Consider the following 25662-nt stretch of genomic DNA (forward strand, 5'->3'; position numbering starts at 1 on the left):
GGATTATCACGTGAAATGACTCACGCTATGCTAGGTCACGTGGACAGGATTGCACAATCCAACAGATCCGATAAGGTTCGCGTGAAATCCGCCCTCGGCTTGGCCATCGTTTTTGCCATTGAAAACTTGTGTGTGATGGCCCCCATCTCTGCGCTTTCCCATCTGACTCTAACGGCTCCCAATAGGAGACTCCACGAAGAGTCTCTCAATTTCTATAGTCGCCTGGGATTCAAGGCCATTTCTCAGGAAACAGACGACGTATGGTTGCACTTGTTCCCGCCTCCGAGTGCCAAGCACGGCGCTGGCTTCACGTTGCATTTGATAGTGGACAATGTACCTACGTTTGATGAAAGCACCTTTCAAAGGAAATGGAAAAAGACAGCAGACTCTTTAACCGACGACAAGGTCGGATACGCGTCTTGGGGCTGTTTTGTCGTCGACGACGTACAGGTGAGTGGATATCGACCGTAGGTGATAGCCAGCAGAGGTGCTACCTCAGAGAGCATTGTGATTCTATCAACGTAAATTATATTGGAGGGGCGAGAGAACTTGCCATTCTTTAAGAACAAAGACGTCAGATTGTCCTGCAAAGACATGCATCTGTTCTTATTTGTATATCCGTCATCAGGCAATCCAAGCTGAATTGGACAAAACCAATTACCCTTACAAAGTGTCCAGCCTTCAATACTCACAACTTTGGACGTCTCAACGGGTCACTTCCCACTCGCACATTACTGGTCCCGCCAGCGAAACCCCACAGACAGAAGCGGTTGCACTCCAGACATATGATCCTATAGGTAACCTTCTGACTTTCACGAACCGCGCGTCTCCTTTTGGAACGGGAAAGGTGGATGCCGTTGCAGTATCCCAAACATCCTTGGCCTCTATAGCTACCGTGGATGGCATCCCAACCGCGTCAACGGACGAAGGGAAACCACGGCAGCGCAAGCGAATTGGAATTCTAACCAGCGGTGGTGATTCGTCAGGAATGAACGCTGCTGTCAGATCCATCACTAGAGTAGCGTTACAGCGTGGGTGTGTTCCATTCGCCATTTATGAAGGATACCAAGGTCTGGTTGATGGCGGTAACTACATCAAGCGTCTTGGCTGGGAAGATGTTCGTAGTCTGCTTGCAGTCGGAGGCACTTCCATTGGTACAGCTCGCTGTGCGGACTTTCGTACTCGAGAGGGGCGTTTGAAAGCAGTATATAATCTCATTACAAACGGAATTGATGCATTGGTGGTAATTGGGGGCGACGGGTCCCTTACAGGAGCTGATATGTTGAGAGCAGAATGGAAGGGTTTGGTAGATGAGCTCGTGGCTCTTGGAAAAATAAAGGAAGATGAGTGTCAGCATTTACGGGAAGATCTTACCATCGTTGGCATGGTTGGGTCAATCGACAACGACATGTCGTCCACAGACATTACCATTGGTGCCGTAACCTCGCTCCATCGAATTTGCGAGGCTGTCGATAACCTCACCTCGACGGCACTATCTCATCAGCGTGCCTTTGTTGTGGAGGTCATGGGCCGTCATTGCGGTTGGCTAGGGTTGATGGCGGGTATCGCTGTTGGCGCAGATTGGGTGTTTCTACCCGAAAGGCCTCCTCCACTAGACGATGCTCGCTACGGTGACGATTGGGAGACTGAAATGTGTGATACCATAAAGAAATACCGAAGCAGGGGCAACCGCAAATCCCTCGTAATTGTATGTGAAGGTGCCATCGATCGTCAGTTGAACCCGATAAAGGCAGACTATGTACAGAAAGTTTTAACTGAAAGGCTTCATTTGGACACACGTGTTACTTGCCTCGGTCATGTACAACGGGGTGGGACTCCATGCGCATACGACAGGTTTCTGGTAAGGGGAAAACATTAGACCACCTGCTGTGTGAATACATTTCTAACTTATATGTGTCATATAAATAGGCGACGGTTCAGGGAGTGGAGGCGGTGGAAGCGGTGCTGCGTTCCAAGCCTGGGGTTCCTGCACCGATGATTGGCATTAGTCATAACAAGATCACCGCCGTTCCGTTGATGGAGGCAGTGCAGTTGGTACGAAGGTAAAATCGTTATTGGCTGCGAAGAATATCACTAAATTTTTGCGTATCAACACAGACACATGCAGTGGGAGAGGCAATTAAGAAAAAAGACTTTGCTCGAGCTATGGAGTTACGCGATCCCTCGTTTACTGCCATTTATGATGCCTTTTTAGAGACAACCATCTTCTCACAAGGCAAAAATCAGCCTGGTCCCGACGGGCAGGTACAATACCGTACATTGCTACTATTGGCGCTGACATACTGATCTGATGACGCCGTTGTCGATTAGAGACTTCGCATTGGAATCATTCACACTGGTGCCCCAGCGGGTGGAATGAATGCAGCCACCCGTACGGTGGCACGTCTTTGCCTGAACCGAGGACATGTACCTATTGGAATTCGCAATGGGTTTTCCGGTTTGATTCGGGACGAGGTTGCACTGTTGAAATGGAATGACACTGTGGGGTGGCAGGTTCGCGGTGGCTCTGAACTGGGCACTAACCGCGACCATCCGCAACCTCTACCGGGCGGACCAAAGATTGCTCCCAAGGGGGATGGGGAATTCGTTGATCTCGGTCTCATCGCATATCACATGCAGAAGCATGACATTCAGGCTTTGTTGATTGTGGGCGGATTTGAAGCGTACACAGCGCAGCTCACGTTGACGCACGCTCGAAGCGTGTTCCCAGCATTTTGCATACCAATGATTCAACTTCCAGCTACGGTTTCTAACAATGTTCCTGGCACGGATTACTCCATTGGCAGTGACACGGCATTGAATGCCATTGTGGAAGCTTGCGACCGTATCAAATTGAGTGCGAATGCTAGCAGAAAAAGAGTTTTTGTTGTGGAGGTTCAGGGCGGAAACTGCGGGTATGTGTCATGGTCAGATTATGTTCCCCCCACGCAGTTCTCATGAGTGTCAATTTGCAGGTATCTCGCTACGCTTGGGGGCCTGACAACAGGGGCCACCACGGTATATATCCCCGAAGAAGGAGTGAATATCGACAAACTTCAAAGCGACATTCGTCATCTCTGTAAACGTTATACAGAGGAAGATCGGTGGGGTATACCTAATGAAGGTCGTGTTATTCTTCGGTCTGAAATGGCGTCAAGCACGTACACCACCGACGTGATTTCGAACATTTTACGCGCAGAAGGGAAAGGTTTATTTGACTCTCGTACTGCGGTTCTTGGTCACCTGCAACAAGGTGGGGTACCCAGTCCGCTGGATCGTATCCGGGCGACTCACCTAGCCGTGAACTGTGTCAATTGGCTTGAAAAGGCTGCCGCTGCCGCAGGCGAGGCTCTGGCCCACACGCCCGTAGCTGGTGCCAGTTCTGTGTACACAAAACAACCGAGTCATAGCTGCATCATCGGGATTGTCGGTGCTGAAACAGTGTATACCCCAGTGGAAGACATTCTCAAGGAAGCAGATGTGAAAGCTCGACGTGGCAAAGACCAATGGTGGATGGGCTTCAACCGTTTGATTCGGGTCTTATCAAAGTATGAATACTCCGCGGATGTAGTAGATACCGACACAGTGGATCTCCTTAGGAACAGAGACCCTTCGAGGACAATGCCGAAACACTCTCACAGCGAATCTGATGATCGCTGAGAGACATATTCGGCACGGACCGATTTAGATAGTAGTAACAGCATTATCCTCAAATCAAGAGACTTGAGTTGCCGCATCAACACTCATACAATCGCACACCGTCCTCTGAACGGCAAATTCAATATAGTTTTGAATATCAATTTTCAACATTAAATGGAGCATATTTTTTCGAATTCGTTTATTGGAAGCCCTATACATCACTAACCCAGACCTCAATAAACATTTTATTCGGCAGGGATTTCAATTTCCTGCATGCGAATATGAATATTAGCACACTTGAGCCAGCTCCCTTAAACTTCAGATAGTAAACGTACCCCAGAGGCAACTTTCTCGCTGATGTCCTGAGGAGATTGACCTTCGACTGTGCAGCCAACGGAGAAGGCAGTACCGAGAATTTCCCGGACGGTACCCTTCAATTCCTTGGCGTACGACTTGAATCGCATCTTACGAGCAACATCAATGATTTGGTCAAGCGTGAGGTTGCCAGTGTGTTTGACTGACGGGATGCGGTGTAAGTACATATCATGAACTGCCATTTTAGCCAGTTAATACATACTGTTCTTCTCCTTCTTACGGTCCCTTGGGGGCTCCTTCAAAGCCTGGATGACCAAAGATGAAGCACTTGGGAGCACCTCCACCGCCGCTTGACGGTTCTGGATCACCAATCGGACAGTGATCCTGAGGCCTTTGTATTCCTTGGTAGCCTTGGCGATGTCTTCACCGACCTTTTTGGGAGACTGTAGAGAGCGCATCATTAAGATTGTCGTTCGTCATCAACTCCATACATTGTCAGTCAGTACGTACCAGACCAAGAGGACCGATCTTGGGAGCCAAGGCCGAACCACCAGCAACTTCACCACCAGTCGTACGAAGGACGACTAAGGATATTCAGAAATTAAGTGTTCAGTCTAAGCGGTCCCAAAAAATGTCGGCACTATGGTATTGCCTTCACTTACCGTAGCTAACGGCGGAGGGGTCAAACTTGGGTGGCATGATTGACTACAAAACACGGGAAGAGAAGCAGGGGTTCAGTCCAACTGAGTAGTAAGAAGCGTTTCTTCTATGATCCCATTAATATCCGATGTCCTCAAATCGACGTCCACTGGTCATTTCTGGGGATGCAGCGACCTTCCAACGAGATCGCCAATCTCAAACCATGTCGCTCGCTCCTTGACCCAGAAGAATACTACTCCACCCGACAATGGTGCACACAGTCTCGTTTTGCTGTTCGCCAATAAAATCCAGGTCGCTCTCCAAAGTCATTTCAATCTCGCCATCCCCCATGCACCTCCAACTCTTCCTATCCATCCCATCCATCCCATCCATCCATCCATCTCTTCAGTGTCATTCTAACCCCGAATACATGCAGCGCATCTCTGCCCACCCTCCGCAGGACCCGTAGAGGCAGCAACGTACCTAAGAGTCTGTGTGGGAGCACGCAAGCACTGCTAAATCTCGCGTAGATGCTCTTTTGCCGCAGGACCCAAGCGCTGAACGGAAAGGCCTAAAATGCTTCAAGTCATAGATCACATGATCAGAGGCTTAGTTATGACTCATTCAACTGCCAGTACGCGCGCAGGCGGCTTTCCAACATTGCTGCTTGTCGGGACACTTGAACAAACGTTCAATGTACCCTAGACGGGGGAGAGGCAATCGAAGTGCGATGGAAATACAGCTAAAGACTTTATTACCTGACAAAATGGCACATAAGCATCGCGTATCGGGCTCGGAAGATGATTCATCACCACTAATGGACGAAGAGGCCTTGTCGTCCTCCTCTCACGATGTATGTGCCACTTGGTCGAACTTTTTATTTGCACATTATCAATACGCAGCCGTTGGGTTGGGGGTTGCGATTATGAATACAAGAATGATATTCATTGATTGTGATCATTGATATGGGAGGAATATCCGACCGATTCACTGTTGAATTCCTCCACTTAGTCGTTACCAATACATACCGGCGAACAAAGGCGAGCTGCGCCATCGAAACATAGAACCTGGATCAAGCGGCTGATTACAGGAAGTGGTCCTTCTAAAACCCCGAGAACCATACCTCTTGCTGGTGAGAGCGCCATACGCCGCAACAGAAGACTTTTCCACCATCATCTTGACGAGATTCGTTGGGTTTGCATGCTTCTATTGTAGGAAATGTACCTAGCGAAAAATACCCTCCCAACGTCATCAAGAATCAAAAATACAATGTGGTCACGTTCTTACCTATAGTCCTATATGAGCAGGTTCGCTTTATTTTTATTTTGTGTACGGAAAGTTACATGTTTTAATCTCCACTATCATTAGTTCAAGTTCTTTTTTAATTTATACTTCTTGCTCGTCGCTCTATCGCAGTTCATTCCTGCCTTGAAAATTGGTAAGAGGCTGAAAGCAGCCTCCTTCGTACGCAAACGGCCTTTTATTTATACATCAACTTATGTGACAGGATATCTTTTTACATACTTTGCCCCGCTCTCGTTTGTTTTGGTAGTTACCATTGGAAAGGAAGCCTGGGATGACTGGAAGCGGTATAAACGAGATCAAGTAAGGGAATTGTTGATTGTCTTGAGGGTGGAGAAAGGCATTGACCGAGAGCAGGAAGCAAATTCCCAAGTATACCAAAAGCTTACGAGCTCGGGATACCAGGGCACTCCCAGCTCTGAAATCAAAGTAGGAGATCTAGTATTGATAGAGAAAAACCAGAGGGTAAACGGAATGTTTGCAACCAGTATACTTGGGCCATGAGCTGAAGTGTATTTTGGACACCGATAGGTTCCCGCTGATTGCATACTATTGCGAACCACAGAGTCCGGCGGGGCATGCTTCATTCGCACTGATCAGCTTGACGGGGAAACTGACTGGAAGTTAAGGTAAGATACACCTGGGTCTCGTCATGCGATTCATTCCTCAATGTATGAACAGAATAGCAGTACCATATACCCAGAAGCTTGCAAACGACCAAGCGCTGTTGCGCTTACGTGCATTTGTTTATGGTGAGGATGAGGATACTGCGTATGGTGTTTAAGAACCAGCCCATCTGATTGACCGCTGACTCCAAAATAAAATAGCTGAAAAGCCTCACAAAGATATTCACACCTTTGTGGGAAACCTTAGTGTCGAAACCCCTACGGTTGGTGCTGTGTATCGTGACTTAGTAGTGCATATCATACAGAGCCTGATAGCAACGCCTGAATTTGACATTAGGGAGATCAGGTAGAACCGCTCAGCGTCGAGAACACCCTTTGGACCAACACAGTAGTTGCCTCGGGCCAGGCTATTGCAATGGTTATGTACACTGGCGTCGACACCCGCGCAGTGATGAACACAAGTTTTCCCAGCACAAAAGTAGGGCAGCTTGATCTCGAGATCAATCGACTCTCCAAAGTGAGTAGTTGTGTGGGTCTATGCTCCAAATGTCCATCAGCGTCCTGATGCGGTAAGCGAAATAGATTCTAGCCGCAGTAACATTCGTGCTCTCGATCACCATGGTTGCATTGAATGGATTCCGAGGTTTATGGTATATCTATATGTTCCGTTTCCTCATTTTGTTCTCTTCGATCATTCCCATCAGGTAAGGAAACTTAGTTATGAGCACGCGACGTAAAGGGGTGCTAATTCATTTTACGCAGCTTGAGAGTCAACCTAGACATGGGGAAAACGGTGTATTCTATGCAGATCATGCGAGATAACAGTATACCAGACACAGTTGTTCGAACAAGTACGATTCCGGAGGAGCTAGGTCGAATAGGATACCTTTTGACTGACAAAACTGGCACTCTCACGAAGAATGGTAGGCGCATATACCAACAATTCGACGCTACCGGTGTCATCAATGCGCTTGACATTTTTAGATATGGAACTTAAGCGTCTGCACATGGGAACAATGTCTTATGGGGGCGAATCAATGGAGGATGTACGCGGGCTTGTGCAAACTGCATATAGCGCCCGTCAAGGTAAGCAGAATAGGATTCGCTTAGAGGACTCCTAGGTTAGCGTCCGCAAGTTTTGGCACTTCCTTGACAAGTGCCTTGTCAGGTACGGAAGGTTCCGCATTCCGCTTTAAGCGTGCTCGCGATATCGCCTCTCGAGTTCGAGATATAGTGCAGGCCCTTGCACTTTGCCACAATGTGAGACATGGTCGACTTTATACAGCGCTTGATTTTTTGCTCTAACATGATAATATAGGTGACTCCTGTGATTGCGGATGACGGTGAAATAACCTATCAGGCCTCATCCCCAGACGAGGTAGCAATTGTAAAGTGGACCGAATCAATTGGCCTGACGCTTTACTTTCGGGACCGCAATGTCATACGCATTCGCACACCTGATGGTCAGATGCTGGATTTCCAAATCATTGAACTATTTCCGTTCACGTCCGAAACAAAGCGCATGGGCATTATTGTCAAGGATACAGCGACCGGCGAGATCTTTTTTTACCAGAAAGGCGCCGATGCTATTATGAGCAAGATAGTGCAGTATAATGACTGGTTGGACGAAGAATGTGGAAATATGGCAAGGGAGGGCCTGCGGACGTTGGTGATTGGAAGGAAACGGCTCTCAGAAGAAGCACTCCGGGAATTTCAGAGGAGGTATATTTACGTCGGAGTATCGTTTACCGATGGGATGAATTCTCAGTACCATCTGCATTCTGTAGGTATTCTGAGGCTAAAATTAGCGTGGGTGACCGAAACAATATTATGCAGCAAGTCGTTTCAGAAACGTTGGAGTGCGACTTGGAGCTTTTAGGGTTGACTGGAGTTGAGGATAAACTGCAGGTATGTGGATAGCTCGGCAGGTTTCGTTGGGAGAGACCGGTATTTGACAACTATTGTTAGGATGGCGTGAAGACAACATTGGAGCTTTTGCGAAATGCTGGCCTTCGAGTCTGGATGCTTACAGGTAACCGGACGAACCTTCTCGGACCGATACTGGATACAGTCAACTCACATGTGCCTAGGTGATAAAATCGAAACTGCCACCTGCATCGCCGTGTCTTGCAAGCTCGTTTCACGCAATCAAGCCATTCACCAGATCGCTAAAAGTAAGTGCGCTCGTACGGTGCTGACCCATCTAAAAAGAGCTGATTTGGCATTGTAGTGACCAATTCTATGGAGGCCATGGAAGAATTAAGTCTCCTTCAAGGAAAGACTGATTGCTGCCTGGTAATCGATGGAGAGTCCCTACATGTATGTTACCTTCGTTGCGGCTGTGTGCCCATGTTTGATGTTTATTAATGTCCAAATCCATTTCTGTAGACTTACTTGGATCGCCACCACCTTGAGTTCATCCAAGTCGCTATTCGCTTGCCGGCCGTCGTCTGTTGTCGCTGCTCGCCAACGCAGAAAGCGGAAATAACGAAACTTATCAAGAAGTATACTGGCCAGCGCACATGCGCTATCGGAGACGGAGGCAACGATGTATCAATGATCCAGGCAGCGCACGTGGGAGTGGGAATAGTTGGCAAGGAGGGGAAACAGGCGTCACTGGCCGCCGATTTCTCAGTGACTCAGTTCAGCCATTTGACTCGACTACTACTATGGCACGGGCGAAATAGCTGTGCGTTCACGGTCGTCCGTTCATATTCCTCCTGACGACTTATCTTACGTGCTATTTATCTTTGTAGATAAGCGGTCGGCCAAATTGAGCCAATTCGTTATACATCGGGGTCTGATTATATCCATTATGCAAGCCGTATTCTCAGCCATTTTCTATTTCGCTCCAATTGCGCTATACCAGGTAACATTCGTAATGTTCAGTACCTGCATGTCATGTAAGTTATTGAATCTTCCGATTTGATAGGGCCTTCTGCTTGTTGGGTAAGATGTTGTTCTTCCACTCTGGAGTTAAACGTTTTACGAAACTTGGGTAAACTAGATACGCGACGGTCTTTACCATGGCACCCGTCTTCTCCTTGGTGCTTGACAAGGACGTCAGTGAAGACACTGCGTTGCTATATCCTGAGCTCTATAAGGAATTGCGGAAGGTAGATCAAAGAACGGTGCAATCGCGTTGGTTTGATGTTTATCATTCCTATGGCATAGGGTCGCTCGTTGTCGTTCAAAACTTTTTTCATTTGGCTTACGATTAGCGTGTATCAAGGTACGCTTTTGCCGCGCCTGTAGCATGTGAGTATTGCTAACGATCGCATCCTTGTTGGCTATAGGCGGTGTAATTATGATGCTTGCTACTTGGCTGTTCGAGGACGAGTTCATCAACATCGTATCAATTTCTTTTACGGCACTTATTTTTAATGAGCTGCTAATGGTTGCCTTAGAGATCAACACCTGGTACGTCTCCAGTGGTGCTGGTTTCATAGTCCTATTTTGTGCTGATTTATCTCCAAGGCACCCTTACATGGTATATTCTGAGGTCATAACGGTAGCACTGTACATATCGTCTATGTGGGTGCTGAAGACAGATTTCGGTCAGTGTAACGCATTATGCTCGATTGACCAGGATAACGCTGAACATCCACGTTTATCCTTAGATCTGACATTTATTCTCACCACTACATTTATTTGGAAAACCGCTGTGATAACCGCTGTGAGCAGCTTTCCACTGTACATATTGAAGTTCCTGAAGTGGAGGTGGAATCCGCCTAGTTATACAAAACTTGCAGGATAACTGTGTCGATTGATGGTCATTTACAAAATTTACAAATTATTACACTTTCTAACTTGCCGCTGCTCGCAAATAATAAATCCAGACGACATTGCTTTCCCCATGACTAATCATTAACTTTCCCACTTTAGATATCGGGCCGGTTACAGTTTTGGCTGGTGTCGTTGTCGGAGCAATGGCTGCAGCTGTGTCCTTGGCTCGTTCGCTTCGTTCTCGACGCGAAGCGGGCGGCGCTGTCGCTTCTTCTTTTTCACCCTTCTCTGCGTTTGGCGTATAAGGGACGCCCGAAGGCGGTTTGAACGCAATAGAGACCTGTATGGTCTTTTTGGGTCCAATGGTTTCCGCTGCTTTAACAGCGAATGCAGGATTATCCTAAAAGGACAGACTTTCAATTGATGTCTTGCGAACCACAAGAAAACTATATCCATGCTTACCACAATGAAATTAAATGTAGCGCTCGAATTGAAAATATTCTTGAAGGGCAATGACGCTGGTACACCAGGTTTGATGCTGACTGGTCCTTGGGGACGGGGTGATATGCAATGTCCAAACAATGGACATATGTAATCCCCACCGGTTGGTGAAGATACAATCAACTGCGTGCGTGTGTCCCCCAGTCGGGATGGCTCGTATGTTACGTCGATGCAAACCTCACATCCGCTATTGGTGGCTGGTAGATACAATATTAGACAAAGTTCTATCACCCAAAAGACATTCACCTTCGTACCTGCAGGCACTAAAATCGTTTTTTCCGTGAAAAAGTCGGCACTATCGATTTTGCATGTATATTCTGTTTTCGCTTTGGCAAAGCTTACAAATCGGAACGATTGAACTTGGCTACCGCCAAGACCGACTTTAAAATGTAAGCTGCGTTCTGGACCCGCTGGATTTGCTATCAGTTTGAGGTCGTACTGATAGACGCCTAATTCGCTAGATGATATTGCGAGTCGTGCGGTCGACTCGCGTGGTTGCAAAGGTAGAAACTCAATTGTGCATATGCTTTCAGCTCTATAGATCGCGGTTAAAGGTTTGAATATTGGGTATGTAGATGTTCGCGAAACTTACCGAGGCTGAACAACCAGTGAATGAGGAACTGTGATGTCCGGATAATTGCATGACACATTGAAAGCCACTGGGACTGCAAGGGGATTCGCGAGGACAATATCCTTTGTTGTCGCCTGTCGGACAGTGGTGGCGAGTTCAATCGTCGAGATAACCCCGGGTGACGTGCTCCGGAAGGTCACATTGAAGAACGTAAATTCCTGGGTGGCCTCGTTCTTAAATATGATTCTCGCACCTGTAACTCCTTCCTTGTACGCATAAAAGGAAAGCTTGTAATCCTTGCTTAAAAGAGACGGCAGGTCGATGAAGTCATGTCCTTTTAAGATTACGCTGGGATCGGGCTTCGCCTGTTCGATTATTACTTTTAGACGCTGCGGTTTCTTCAGCCAGTTTGTAACAGATAATATCTCGGTAAACTGCGTCTTTGAAGGGACGTCGCGGGTGATATTGCCAGCAGCTACAGGTTTATCGGCAGTACCATACAATTTGTACAGCATGCCCGTCCCGTCTGGAAGGGGAAAGAAAATTGATCCCTCGTGCCGTCCACCATCTCCATCGCCGGTCATTACCAGAGGAGTGAAGGTTATATCGTACGATTTACTCTGGCCGGGCTCTATGTCGATAATTTCTGGTCCGCTCCAGAAGTCATTTTCTATGATCGGGCGAACATGCCAGTATGTGCTAGTTCTATTCGACAGTGATATGCTCTTTGTATCTGACTGACGTACGGGTGCGGCAAACTTCAGTACTTCATTTTGCACTGGTGGCGGGATACACATGCCGGTTAAGGTAAGATACAGAGGTGGTATGCCTTCAACATGACATGTCAGATTCTCATAACGGATATCCGGATTCAATTCGGTCGGGCGGAAGGTTATCTCCAGTGCAATCTCCATGCCTGGAGAGATGTAGCCTTCCGATGGCGAGATGGTGAAATCGGGAGCGAATTTGGACACATCCCAATGGAACGTCGCGCCTATGTCCCCAACGTTCTGCATTTGCACACGACGAGCGGCCGTGCTGTGGTAGACTACAGCACCAAATGGAAGCGTTTCATTCTCTAAACGGACCTCCGTCCCTTGGCAAGCACCGCTAACTATCGCGAGAGACTTTGAAATCCCAGGTGCCTCTAAGCATATCTCCTCCGAAAACGCCGGAATGCGGGATTGAGGATGAAACCGAACGTCGACGTTGAGGGTACCACGAGGTCGAAGGGTGCAACTGCCGCGAGGAGATAGTTCCACAGAATGTGCCGCAAGACTTTCAAGAGCAGACGGTGGCCCTATGTTAAAGTTGGCTGGAATGGTGCTATGGTTCACTAACTTCATGGTACGACTAACAGCATGGCCGACTCTCGCTGCACCAAAGTTCAATGTCCGCTGTTCTGCATGTAGGGGCTCTACACGAAATTCCGTCCCATTCCCCTTGACGATGAAATCCACCGTTGACAAACCATTGATTTCGATTTTTATTATTTCAGTATAGGCCACAGAATCTCGCGGATAGAATGATATCTCAAGTGGTGTGGTCTGGCCAGGAGGCAGAGTACTAGCAACTCGTTTTACATCGAACACAGCTGAATCCAGAGGAAGAATATCGAATAAGATGTCATTCACGTCCTCGTTGGTTAACTCGATCGTAGTCGTAGCAGGGTTCATCCCAGCTTTGTAGACGAAATGTGTGCCAAAATCGTGTAAGACCTTGGAAAGTTTTAGGAGCGGTCTCACTCCACTTCCGCGGAAAGCAATCTGGTACGATCGACCATTTAAAATATGGCATGTGGCTTTCGCCTCCTTCAGGGATACGACTTGTGTTGGTAGGAATGAGACATCGCAGACCATCCGTTCTCCCTTCCGCACAATGCCGGTTTCTGGCGTGATACACAACGCTCCACTTCTCTTGCCTTGTAGCTTCCAGTTGAAGTCAAAATTGAATCTTCCAGAATTGATGATAGCAATTCGCCGAAGCCGCTTTTCGTTCAGTTGAACCATCCCAAAGTCAACCACATTTTCCGCCGTAGGCCCAGATATCAAATCTGCCAATGCACCATCTGGAAGCTCACTTTGAAGAGAGTCGTGTATCTCGTACCCTTCTCCTTTGACATTAATCGACAAAGGAGAAGGTTTCTTTCGAACGTTACATAGAAGGTTATAATTGAACATCTTCTCCGCTGACGGTACAAATGTAATCTCGATGGCAGCTTCGGACTTAGCCGCTATTGTACCCGCCGTCGGAGAAAATCTCAACACCGGAACGCCATCATTATTCATTTCGAACGAAGTGTCGTTGAAGCAGAAACTGAACGGCACAGCTTCGTTGTTCACTAATTTGACAATTTCCTTCACTTGACGTCCGACAAGAACTGATTTGAAGTTCACACTTGGTCGATCCATGAAAACGTTGGGCTCCATAGCTTGTCCAACGAGTAAAAATGAAACAGAGAGCTTATGACCTACAATATTGAAGCGCCAAAGAGATTCCTAAACGAAGGATAATTCGCATTAATAGGCGACTACATCGATGAGAGCTACGCAACGCACCTTTAAGTCAATCGATTCCGGGGTGAATTCGAAGACTATTTCGTACTTCTTGTTTGCCGTAACAAGACCTCTCGGTGTGAGACACTTGAACATCCGCTCGTCTCCTGCTTCATGAACCCATTCAAAACTGTAGCTGATGTTGGTGGGATTTACCAGATAGAATCGCTTGGTGTTTCGGATCTTCACTCCATAAGAAAAGAACTCAATCACTTTGGTGCCTGGATCGAGAACCTTTGTAATCGCAGCGACTGAGGTGAGATCCATGTTGCGCCTAACTAGGTAGTCACTCTCTTCAATCTCGAAGTGGCAGAAGGGTCGCTGGGAACTTCCCTGGATGTGAAGCTGCATGGCCTTTTGCCCTGCTGCCAGATTGGACATTGAGCTCACCAGCTTAGCGGTGTATGTTCCAACTTCTACTGGGGAAAATCTCAGGGTGAAGCTGGCCGTCTCCCCACCCTCAATAGTGCCGGACGATGGTAGAACACTGAAAGGACAGTCTACCGAATCCGGGTCCAGTGGGGAATTATCATCATCGATAAAGGTGAACGTGTAAGGTAACCGCACCTTGCCCGTGTTGCGGACTGTGAAAATATATATCCGTGTTTGATACATCATGGTGTCTTTGAAGCGAACATTCGTCACGTCACATTCATACGAAGAGAATTCGGCAAATCCGGAAAGAAGCAGGGTGCGATCCGGCAAAATATGGCCGAGTATCTCGACAGCTGGCTCCGGATGCTGTTCAACAATCTTCTTAGGCGTCATCACCCTGGACAAGTCCGTCATTACCCAACGAACTGCCTTCATAGAATCATCCCAATCCGCATCGGGTGGTTGAGATTCATACTTGATTTTGGCAACTTTAACCGGTACATGGACACCAACGTGTTCATTGGGATGCCGGGCTAGGAAGGAAGCGGTAACTTCCTTACTTCCCTTCGGACGAATGTGCAAGCACGAAGGTGAGAAGCTGAAGTCGTCGTGATCTCCGAAAGCGATACGTAAATACTCATGCGAATGGTTAGTTACGCTGAATGCGATCTGCTTTGGTTCGTTCACAAAGCAGTCTCCGAAGAATAGTTCGTTTTCCGAGTCATTCGGTAAGCCATCGAAGCTCAGTTCGTCAAGATACCCTTCCCCAGAAAGCTGTATTGAAGTATCCTCGAATGTATTATCAATCACACGGACACGCAACTCTGCATCAAGCTTTCGGGCAGCGCTTGCACGGCATCGCACGTCATAACTACGACTCTCCTGAGGCTTCAATGTGTATGTTTGATTTAGTCCAGCACAGTCAAAATCATCTGTATCTTTCGCATTCCATTCCAGTTTAACCTTTGCCGCTATAATTCCATCATTTCGAAGCACAATAGGTAAAGTTTGCGATGCGCCAATCAGCAGTCTTCGGAAATGGAGTAAAGGAATTCCTGCCTTGTTTCTGAGCGAGGGCCTGTCAACAGTTATGCGTGGGAGTGTTCCTTCCCCTCGTAATTCAAAAGAAAGAGTTTTTGTTTTGCTCTCGGCGACATTTTCGACGACTGCCTCGAAGATTCCGGCATAGCTCTGAATCAGCATAGGATGAAATGTGACGGTAATATAGCGGCTTTCATGGCTTGGAATCGATAACCTCTTCGGTTCTGAATCAAAAGCGAAGTCAGCAGCTTCACCACGGGCTTTTGTTCGGGGTCGCGTTGATATAGTCACATCGCATGGGATTTTGTATGGATTGGACAGCTTAAAGCGAACCTGCGCTTGCTGCCCCACTAAATACGGTCCAAAATAGAAAATGCGATCATCCTCGGCATAATAGCTGGTTTGTGAAGAGAACAGTTCCAGGCGTTTGCAAAGGGTATGCTCCTCAAAGATTGATGCGTAATCTGAAGTGTTGATTCCAGGTATGCAGCTTTCGCCGATTAAACGATACTCCAACACATCAGGATACTCCGATGGAGAACGATCCGATATGTCGATTGCTGCAATTTCCTCGAAACTGCCAGGAGTTTCAGAATGGAATTCGACAGTAATAGGCTGTTTTTGGCCAGCGCTTACAACCCCACTTGTGGGGAAGATGGCAAATGCTCCAAAATTAAGCGTATCGCCCTGCTTGATAACATCTTTCCGGCTCATTATTTTAGATGATGGTGGCGAAGTTGCCCGTCCACCTGTTTTGCTGGCCCGTGAGTTAGTTCTTGTCTTGCCCCCAAGTTTGTTGTCCGTCAACGCGGCAACCAATTTGTAGATGGAGTAACGGAAGTCAAATTCCCCCAAGTTTTCGATTATAAATTGCCGCGTTGCTTTCGTTCCATGGACCAGTGCTCCAAAGTTCAGATCTCGTACGGGAAGGATACTAAACTTGCTAAATACAGCCCGTGCAGAAAGTTTCACTGGAATAGTAGCGGTAACCTCTCCTGTCACTGGTTCAAAGAACTGGCATTTGCACGAGGTGCTATCTCTGATTGTCAGCTCACGGCCGCTTCGGAACACTAGCTGCACTTGGAACGGCTTGTCGGACGGCTGAATGACTCCTTGTTGTGGGGAAACGGTAAAAAGGTCGCTGCACTCCTTACTGTCGAAGGCAAATCGGTACCCAACTTCGTATTTGCCCTTGTTTCTGAGCGTACACATTTGCTTGCCCTCCTCGAATACCTTGATGACGCCGAAATCTAATCCCCCCTCGTAACCCTTGGGAAAATGAAGATCTACCGCGATATCGTACGCTTCGGCAGTCACCAAGATAGGCACCTCCTGTACAACGCCCGCTATTCTATCAGTATCGCTGACCTCGAGGCGTACTAATTTCTTGACTACAACTGGTTTGTTTCCCTTGAAATCCGCTGCAATGGTGCACTCCTGTGCTGGGTCCAGCACCCCTTCCACTGGCCCAACTTGAAATTCATCTCCAAGCGCATCGGCTCCAGCAAGCTTCCATGCCACTGGCAAAAGGGTGTTATTCCTCAACCGCAGTTCTCGCCTTTCCATTTTCCCCAATAGCAGCTTATCGAACGTCAGAGATTTCTTGTCAATTTCCAATTCGGGCTTTACTCCAGTACAAGTCAACTTAAAGGAATAGGGCTCTGGATTGTCTTTCACGCAAATTACGAACAAATCTTCTACGTGGTTGGTATTGCGCGGATATGCCCATATTGACAAGGTCTCGGTCTGTCCAACAGACAGATCCATACTCTGTGGCTCAAAAAAGAAGACATCACCCTTTACATCGTTACGGAGTCCAAATGCCACCTTTATTTCCGACTTGCCAGGGTTGGTGATATTCAACAAAGCTCGGTTTTCTGGATATCTGTCCAGGTACTTCTCTCTGGGTTTGCTGTAGAGAAGGGGGCCAAAATCGTACGTTCCTGTCGATGCAATGTATTCGCCGTGCACTATAGCCTTGTCATCCTTGGTCTTTCGCCATTTTTGAAAAATCTTTTTGGGGTCGCCAGCAATCTGAGCGTACTGACAATATCCAGCGCAATGAATGGAATATCGTCCTTTCGCTCCGACCAACTCAAAGTTGAGGGTCTGCTCAAACTTTCCAACTTCCGCAGCGCTAAATTTGACAAATAGCTCCTTTCGTTCGTGCGGTTGAATTACCCAACGGAATCGCCTGATCTCATCTTTGTCAATATCATCATCACTCTCAACTGCAAGTTTGACGTCTTCGTTGACTTTTACCACCGGGCGTGCACGTCTGCCATTATCCGTTCGCGCACCCGTATTGCTGGAGGTACTTGCAACTGCTCCTGTCGCAGGAGTTGTAGCAGCGGGTAGAGAAGGGACTACTTCCGTCAAAGGAAGGGCATCATCCTCGCTTTCAATAGCAGCCGGGGCGAACAGGCTAAAGTATTTTAAATGAGGGGCTACATCAGCCCTTTCGGGAGGTAACGACATAATCTGCTCTATGTAAGGCTCCGGCATTCTGTCAAAAACATCGACTCCCTCCTCCGCTTTCGACTGAGTGGGAAGATGCTCGGTGATGGTCTTAAAGACAGTGTCCTCATCCAAGTTTGCATTGATTTCAACATAATACCGTGCCATACTTTCTTCCGCACCGTGTTGCTCACCTTCCGAAGTTGAGAGAACGCCGCTCGCTGCAGCCACGTCCGGAGGAACTGTCCCTCCAGCACCAATTTTCGTTTTTGGTGCCTTTTTTTCTGCCTGTACTGTCCCGGCTAGCTGCCGACCGGGGACCGGTCTGTCCCCATCCTTCAACAGATTGATAACTGCTTCCAGCGTTGAAGAGTAGTTGTCAACTCGTCGATAGGTACTCTCATTCAAAAACAAGTCACCTCCTTCGCTCAGGGTAAAACGCGAAGACAGATCGTCAAAAGCGTCTTTGTCAATACGCTCCCCCAGCTCACTGCGAGTACCCTTCTCTGATCCACGTTCTATTTTATCCAAAGCAAGTCGCTTTATGACTTTCGGAGACATTGCGTCCGTTTTTACTTCACCTATCGATAAATTGTTACGACTCAATCGCGCATCGCTCTTGCTTCCAGGGGATGGGGCAGTTTTGTCAGGTTTGTCAATGGGACGGGTACTAATGGGTGGCCTTCGTGCTCCCTTTTTGGCTTTGGCCTTTTCTTCCTCAGCTTTCCGCTCAAGCCTGATTGCAAGTTCGTCCTCCCAATGTCGATGCTCCACCTTCTTACGATCTTGTTGCTCTTTCAAACGTCGCCTATATTTAGCTATCAAATGATCATATTTTTCTTTTTCTTGCTCTGTCATATTGTCGTAATCTGCTTCTGACACCTCCTCAACGTGAAGAGCATCTGCATCTTTATCACCGCCACCACGGTGTGCACTGCCTTCACGTTCACGGATATGCAAAACATCCGCAGCTAGATTGAATAGCAGAGGTTTTCGGCTCCTTTCAGGGTTGCCGCGCATAATCGCTCGCATTATCACCAAAGGCGTTCCATATTTGCTTTCGAGCCCATCAAAGACAATTCCGCGAGTGCAATCTTCCTTCTGCAATCCGACTCTAATGATGTCTGCAATGAGGTCTTCGGATAGGGAGAACTGCGTGTCGCCCGTATGGTAATGATCGCGCTGAGGGGATTCCCCATCATCGCGTTCCAGTGCTGGCGTTGCCGAGAATGGGTAATGATCGTCAGCATCTGCGGCCACACTAGCACTCACGAGTACTTTTGCGCCCCCCGCACCTCCAGAGATATTTTCAGCATGAACTCCTGATAAAGCTTCTTTCAGCCTAGATGCAATGTCATGCCCACTACCTTCAGCGCCTAGGTGGACATCAATCATCTCATCCACTCGCACATAGACATAACCAAAGGTCTTGGAGATACGTCGCGCCTGTGTCTTACGACCGGCAAATGGAGGTCCATGAAGAATGATGTTTACTGGGACATCTGGGGTGGAGACGGTTGAACTTTCGTTCGCATGTGTTGTCCCTGTAGGCAAATGCGATAAAGCGGTAGAGGACTTTGCAAATCTTGATTGTTGCAAGGAACCTCCCACTGGTAGGGTTTCTACAAGGTCGCCAACACCAGTGTCACTGGGCATAGGCTCCTTGCCATTTCTCTCCTGTTTGATTTTTGCAAGGGCGGCTTCCACGATGGGTTCAGGTAGGCCACCTCCAGGTTCTCGCGGGGGAATATATAGCACTCCATTTTGGTACCAGCCATCTAAATGTTTCAATAGCTCTTCTTCTTCCAAATACTGCTGATCGAATTCCAAAGAATACATCTCCAAAGGGTAGTCGGTGGGATTGTATGCAATGAATTTTCGCACCGCTCCATCAGAGAACGGTAGTACTGGCCCCATAATCAGCGCCTCAGGTTCGAAAATGATAGAGGGTTGAATCCCTTTGCCGGTGACACGGAGTTGAGCGGCCTTTGCATTCATCGTAATCTTGATGGGAAAGGTTTCGTCGTAAATCCTATCTTCCATTGGCACAAAGTGCACCATCATCATAATCTTTTCTCCTGGCTGCAGGATGCCCGAAGATGGGATGAAATCAAACTCTCTTATCACTTGCGCTCCCAGCTTCTTTTTGACTTTCTTCTTTGTTGGTACTGGGACAACATCGGTTGTGACAACCGTCCATTCACAGGGCACCGTGTAAGAATTGTGCAGTCGCACCATAACTGTCTTGCGATAACCACACAGAACCTCTCCAAAGTCAATCTCATTGGTTGAAATCGTGAGGTCAGGGACCGTTACATATGCTCGAAGTGCAAGATCAATGCTCGGACCGCCAGCAATCTTCACAGGTAAATCTACCCCCACAGTTCCTAAATCCATATTGATACTCATGTTTCTGGCTTGAAATGTAATTTGAATGTCGATACATTCATGGTGCGGTGCTCCAGGAAGGAGCCTAACTTTGTCAGGCTCTACGGAGAAACCAGTCCCAGTCAATACAGATTTGTCTATCGTGAAAGAGATCGGGTGCAATCCGGTGTTCTTCAGTCGCACCGTTTTCTTCTTCTGAGTATTGCGGATTACATTGCCAAAATCGCAAATGTAACTCGCCAGTTTCACTTGAGAGCTTTCACTCAAGCTAACAACACTCTTTTTGTCCGATCCTTTGCCTTGCTGTATTTTAGAGAATAGGATCGGAGACCCCACATATTTTCCCCTAGGTACGGGTGGCATGCGTGTGCGAATGTCATCGTTGAGTCGAGCTAGAAGGTCCAATGTTCTCTCCTTGAGAAGGAGCCTTTCAGCCTGAGCTTCTGCTTCAGGATCCGGAAATTTGCCTGGTGCATTGTCGCTAGCCAAGTTTTGTTTGGCCTTTTTGGTGCACGCAGACTTCACTTCGGCCAAATGCGCGTCGTATCGTTCATCGGGCATCCTAGGAATATTCAAGCTCAAACGGGGAAATGTGCCTGCTCCGGTAACTTGGATCTTCACCGGCTCAAATTGCGCTATCTGGACGAAGAAGTAGTCATCCACAGTCTCGGGAACAGCAAAGCAGCATCGTACGGCTAAACGCTGCTTCGTTCGAGGTCCAATAGTTCCTGCAGCTGGGAAGATGGCGATCTTTTGCTGAAGTGGGGATTCGGCCAGGAGCAAGGTGTTGAAGTCAAAGCTCACTCGCCCCATATTGGTGAGTATCAAATCTTGCTCCAAAATGTCTTGATATGACTGTGTCCCAAAATCGATTACATGGCGATCAAACTGGTACTCAATCAAAGACACCTCTCCTTGGAGACTGATCTCGTACTTTGGACCCCCTGCAACATCGCAAATGGCAACTGCACTAAATCGGCCACCAAGATGACCATAGAAGGTTATCTCAACGGTCTCGCTGTCGCCAGGCATCAGCATGCCGTGCAGTGGTCGAATATCGAAGATTTGGTCAATCAGGACATCTGACAATTCTGACTCGTCTTGCAGTGTCGTCTGAAATGCTGGAGCATGGAACAACCATGAATAGGAGACAGGCAAAACGCTGCAGTTTGTCATAACTAGCGTTTTCTTCTGTTCGGTATTGATCGGTATGCATCCGTAATCCATCGACATGGCTCCGAACGACAGGTTAGGGAAGGTGACTTCACTGTACATCTCCACTATATCTTTCTGTGGATGCTCAGCGTAACGAATAACGAGTTTGGCGTGCTCCTTTACAGTGACGCGGTCCGTATGGAAAGACGGGTCATAAGTGACCGTTACAACGGATGTATCTCCGGGATTTAGCGCATTCTCAAGCTGGGGTGGATTTACGGTATATGAGCTCGGGCATTTAAAGAAGACATGCAGTGGCAGTGGCGATGTGTTCTTCAGTTGCAACTTTTGCGTCAGTACCGTACAATCTTCATCTCTCTCATGGGCCGCAAAAAACTTTAAGCTTGGAGGTGTCAATTTCATTAATGGTGTAATAAAGTTTGCCGAAACTAGGGTCGTAAGGATTTGTCTACGAGTTGGATCTTTGTCGATAAATCCTTGGCAGACCAAGGTCTCGGAAACCTCAATGGCTTTGCTGGAATATCCCTTGATCGTAATAACTTGCTGACCATTTGGCTTGAGCGTGAACCGGCTAGGAATGACTTCAAATACCGGCTCCCAAATGCCATTAGCATCCTTGCTTCGCTTCTCTTCCACCGACCAGATGAGTGTTTGCGACCGTCTTCCTTTATTAACGAGGGTGAAGTCGCGACTGCATTCTCTACTGCTGAAAACATCGTCGAAATGCACTTCCTCCAGTGACTTGTCAAAGACAATTGTTGTCCCCTGTCCGCGTGCGACTAAATGGACCTCGTGAACACCTCCGGAGTGTGTAGCAATCTTAATAATGTCCGTGAATTTGAGCGCATCATCAAGAAACGCCGTGACCTCGAGATCTACTTCTGCTTGAGGAGAAACCCACCCTTCACTTGGCGATACTCGATATACCGATTGGTCACTGACTGCGTTACAAGAAAAATGAGCCGCAATCGGAGAGTCATTCTTGAGAGACAAAGACATAGGAACATCTTTCAAGACGGGTATTTTGCCCCAGTTGAGTTCGGTAGTGGAAACGACCACAGACGGACCAATGCCGTTTGCAGTGATGTCAACAACCACCGGTATCTCTTCGTTCCCGCTAATCGTTAGGAAGATAGGAAAGTTTATTTGTCCCAGCCTCTTGATTTGAATCTCCAGATTTATTTTGGTCTCTGAGTGCGGTTCTATTACCCCAATTGCGTTCCGTGAAGAGTACTGAAATACCGCCTTTGCTGATTCTTCCTGCAGCTGTAGTTTATAACGAGCCGGAAAGTCGGTTGGATTTTCCAATAATACATATCCGTCGTAGAGATAGTTCAGAAAGCAATCGCCATATTCCAACGCGAAAGAGTGTAGTTTGATCTAAAAGTAGAACAACACCTGTCAGATATACAGACGACAGCCCGTTAGGCTACGCGGCTGACCACGAACCTCTGGCACAACACTTTGTGCAAATACCGAAAGTCTGCACATATCATCGCTCACTCCAGGAACATCGACAATAATGTGGGTATCGTATTGTTGAACCGATGTGGGCGTAAAGGCCACATGGATCTTCTGCGATGCGGTCGGAGGTATCACCCCACGCGATGGTTCTATCGCGAACTCTGTTTCATTTGCGGATACCCGCAGATGGAAAGACATCGGGATTTGTGAAGTATTAACCAGAGTCACAGCTCGAACGCTTTCGAATCCGTAGGCAACTTTTTGGTAATCCAGCTCTGCCAGATCGAAGTGGAAGTTGGGACCCACTACCTGCCCTTTGAAACCAAGAATGATCGGCTCCGCAGAACCCTGCAAATAGTTATAGGCATTAGCTTCGCGGCCATAGCTTGTGCATTAAAATTTACAACCTGCAAGTTCCAGGTAAACTCTTCAATAAAAGAGCCAAGAATATCCGGATGGAATACAATATTGATTGCCTGTTGTTCACCGACACCAATGACACCAGATTCCGGGATGAACGAAAATTTTGGCCCAAATAAACTACCAGATGGTCGCAAGGAGAAGATTACGTCGATATCCCCCAAATTCTCTAGGATGACCTGCCACAACCGAGAGAGGCGGAAAGTAGGCATTAGTAAGCTACTATGACAGATTATTGACGTGCACCTGCAAATACGTACCTCATATTTGTGAACAGTGTCAATATAAATGTCCTCTAAATCCAACATATCATACGAAAAGCGAGCTTTTGGACCAACACCTTCTCCCTTGAGACTGGAAGTCAGCATCCCAAAGCTGTTGAGAACTCACAAGACCCACCTTCAGTTGTAGCGGCAGTCGAATGTCCCGACCAGCAACATCACAGTATATTGTTTGCGAGTGTACCCCAGGTGTGGTCGGCTCGAAAAACACGTTTACTTCAACGAAGGATTTCGGCCATACGATTCCATCTGTCGGTTCAACGCGAAAGATTGCGTCCTCAAACAATAAGGGATCGTTGTCGATTTCTCTCTTCTGATTCTAAGATGAAAGTGAATAGGGTGCTACCTACCATCTGCTGCCCAGAGGTATCATGACCATACCTTGTATTTTTGTGCCAGAAGAGCCAAATCAACAGAGTCTCCGATTCGTTCCCCAGACTATGTGTAGAAAGGGTTCTGAGTTAGAGACGCCGAGCTTTGGCCATTGCAGTGGCGAGTTACAATGCGACATTTTATGCTTACTGCTATCTCTTGGCTTCGACCCTTTTCTTCCTCTTCATAGCACAACAGCTCTGCATTTCGCCTCATACGGTATTGAGCCTCTTCTGTAGAATCCGCAAATCGTTTCCATTGAAACTTCGCCTGTCGCAAAGGTGAGATGGATCCTTCTGTCACTACTGGGTACTGAATACAACGATAAGGCTTACCATAATGTCGCTCCGGTTGAAGATCTTGACCGTCTTAATAGACGCCAAAGTGATATAAGTACTGTCCAGTTTCAAGGTCGGCTTTTCCAAACGAATATGAGCGTTCTCCGCGCTCCCCATCAATGAAACATAAATCTCCTCCCCAGTGTCAAAGCAGACACAAAGATCCTGTTTAAAGCTTCCACTTTGCTGTGGTAATGAAGGCCATTAAGCAACTGATGGTCTTCATTCACGAACCAAACGTTGGGGGTTCTGACCTCAGGATGGAACACAACGTCTATCTGCATGCTTTGCTTCAAATCAAGATATCCGTTGGTGGGGCTCACATGAAAGGGGGGCTCGGTCTTGATATGGAATTTTGCGGGGCGATTTCCAATATTACGAACTAATAAAGTGCGGGTGGTGTCGAACTTGACAGGTGCGTCTGTGAAAACCAATTCATCCGGGAAATCTAGTACGGCTATCAAAAGCAAGAGAGATTAGCTTAATTGTAGAGGAAATATTGTCGCAGACGTTACTAAAGGGCTCCATTGGATACCTCGTGCACCAATGGCTTCAATCGGCACCAGGAATGTCTCTCTTTCGGTTACGCAGACCAAATTATATTTGTAGTCCGTTTCGGCCTCTGGTGTAAAACGTAAAATATACGCAACATCCATTCCTGGGGCGACCTTGCCAGAGTTCAAATTGTCATTATTCGATCCAACTATTGTAAAATACGGGCTGTCTATGGGTTCTATTCGCAACCGTCTGGGAACCTGTCATTGGAAAAGTGTTCAAACAGTTCCCTTAGATCTCAGATTCGCTTGTCGCGAGTGGACACCAAACGTCTCCCTTTAGTGTACCTTATCGTTGTTTCTAAAGTTAATAACTATCTCGTAAGTTTCGAATGGTACACAGGACTGTAGCACGATGGTTGAAGGGAACGGCTGGAAGAGTGGCCTGTCTATTGGAACGTCCGAGGGTTTTGTCGCTGTGTCACTCTGATCGATATGCCCAATTATGCGTGGTAAGTAGCCAATACATGATACTTTTGCCATTCGTTCTGCAGTTGATAATGATCGTTCTTTGATAAAGTCTGATGGGCGCCGTTTCGTCGCGGTACCGCTGTCTGGGAAGATCTTGGCAGATGGACTAGTTCCCACCAGCGAGACTGTATGTATACCATGGCCAGCGGTATGACCCGTCCGAAGCCGCGTAACTAATCCTCCAGTCTTGTGGCCACCCGGAGAGAAAGGCTCACGGGGCAAGTGCCTTTGAGCACTCCCGAGGTCGGTGGCCGCCATTCCGGCGGCTCTATTTTAATACGCGTAAGATTATGCAGATTACTGCTGCAGCCTTGGAGGTGATCGGTTCAGATGTCGTCTGCTCCCCCAACGTTGCTGCCTGCTTACGACAATCTCCGCCCGTCGTGGTTGCGATCAGACTTGGTTTTGTACATTCGAACCGGTTAAGGTTAAGATAACTCGGTACGTAATC

General features: G+C 47.5%; 4 protein-coding genes across 4 annotated transcripts; 2 read left to right on the top strand and 2 right to left on the bottom strand.

Annotated features, from left to right (window-relative positions):
• Positions 1-15: 15 nt before the first annotated feature.
• Positions 16-3932, top strand: SPPG_07901 (6-phosphofructokinase; the record flags this gene model as incomplete). The annotated part of the gene is made up of 6 exons (XM_016756049.1): positions 16-450; positions 629-1861; positions 1930-2055; positions 2119-2265; positions 2332-2915; positions 2976-3932. The coding sequence occupies 6 exons, from the start codon at positions 16-18 to the stop codon at positions 3658-3660; spliced, it is 3210 nt and encodes a 1069-aa protein (XP_016604728.1). The 3' UTR covers positions 3661-3932.
• SPPG_07902 (60S ribosomal protein L12) lies at positions 3748-5149 on the bottom strand. The gene is made up of 6 exons (XM_016756050.1): positions 5077-5149; positions 4617-4659; positions 4465-4538; positions 4217-4397; positions 3975-4156; positions 3748-3908 (listed from the first exon to the last, which is right to left on the bottom strand). Exons 2-6 carry the CDS (start codon positions 4651-4653, stop codon positions 3885-3887), a joined length of 498 nt encoding a protein of 165 aa, XP_016604729.1. The 5' UTR covers positions 4654-4659; positions 5077-5149; the 3' UTR covers positions 3748-3884.
• Positions 5150-5255: 106 nt separating this feature from the next.
• On the top strand, positions 5256-10355 carry SPPG_07903 (phospholipid-translocating P-type ATPase, flippase). The gene is made up of 27 exons (XM_016756051.1): positions 5256-5446; positions 5605-5725; positions 5809-5900; positions 5962-6031; positions 6101-6198; positions 6253-6360; positions 6427-6524; positions 6577-6647; positions 6723-6784; positions 6859-7038; positions 7104-7225; positions 7284-7444; positions 7506-7607; positions 7690-7781; positions 7840-8243; positions 8309-8429; positions 8490-8553; positions 8612-8695; positions 8752-8840; positions 8910-9210; positions 9278-9390; positions 9454-9470; positions 9529-9637; positions 9696-9753; positions 9818-9941; positions 9999-10078; positions 10142-10355. Exons 1-27 carry the CDS (start codon positions 5288-5290, stop codon positions 10276-10278), a joined length of 3237 nt encoding a protein of 1078 aa, XP_016604730.1. The 5' UTR covers positions 5256-5287; the 3' UTR covers positions 10279-10355.
• Positions 10276-25565, bottom strand: SPPG_07904 (uncharacterized protein). The gene is made up of 15 exons (XM_016756052.1): positions 24722-25565; positions 24441-24643; positions 24184-24372; positions 23999-24118; positions 23858-23914; positions 23595-23795; positions 23456-23542; positions 23183-23374; positions 22761-23123; positions 20472-22691; positions 13878-20414; positions 11341-13817; positions 11003-11283; positions 10710-10945; positions 10276-10647 (listed from the first exon to the last, which is right to left on the bottom strand). The coding sequence occupies exons 1-15, from the start codon at positions 24840-24842 to the stop codon at positions 10327-10329; spliced, it is 13605 nt and encodes a 4534-aa protein (XP_016604731.1). The 5' UTR covers positions 24843-25565; the 3' UTR covers positions 10276-10326.
• Between the last annotated feature and the right edge of the window lie 97 nt (positions 25566-25662).

Source organism: Spizellomyces punctatus, assembly GCF_000182565.1.
Source record: "Spizellomyces punctatus DAOM BR117 chromosome Unknown supercont1.18, whole genome shotgun sequence".
NCBI lineage: Eukaryota > Fungi > Chytridiomycota > Chytridiomycetes > Spizellomycetales > Spizellomycetaceae > Spizellomyces > Spizellomyces punctatus.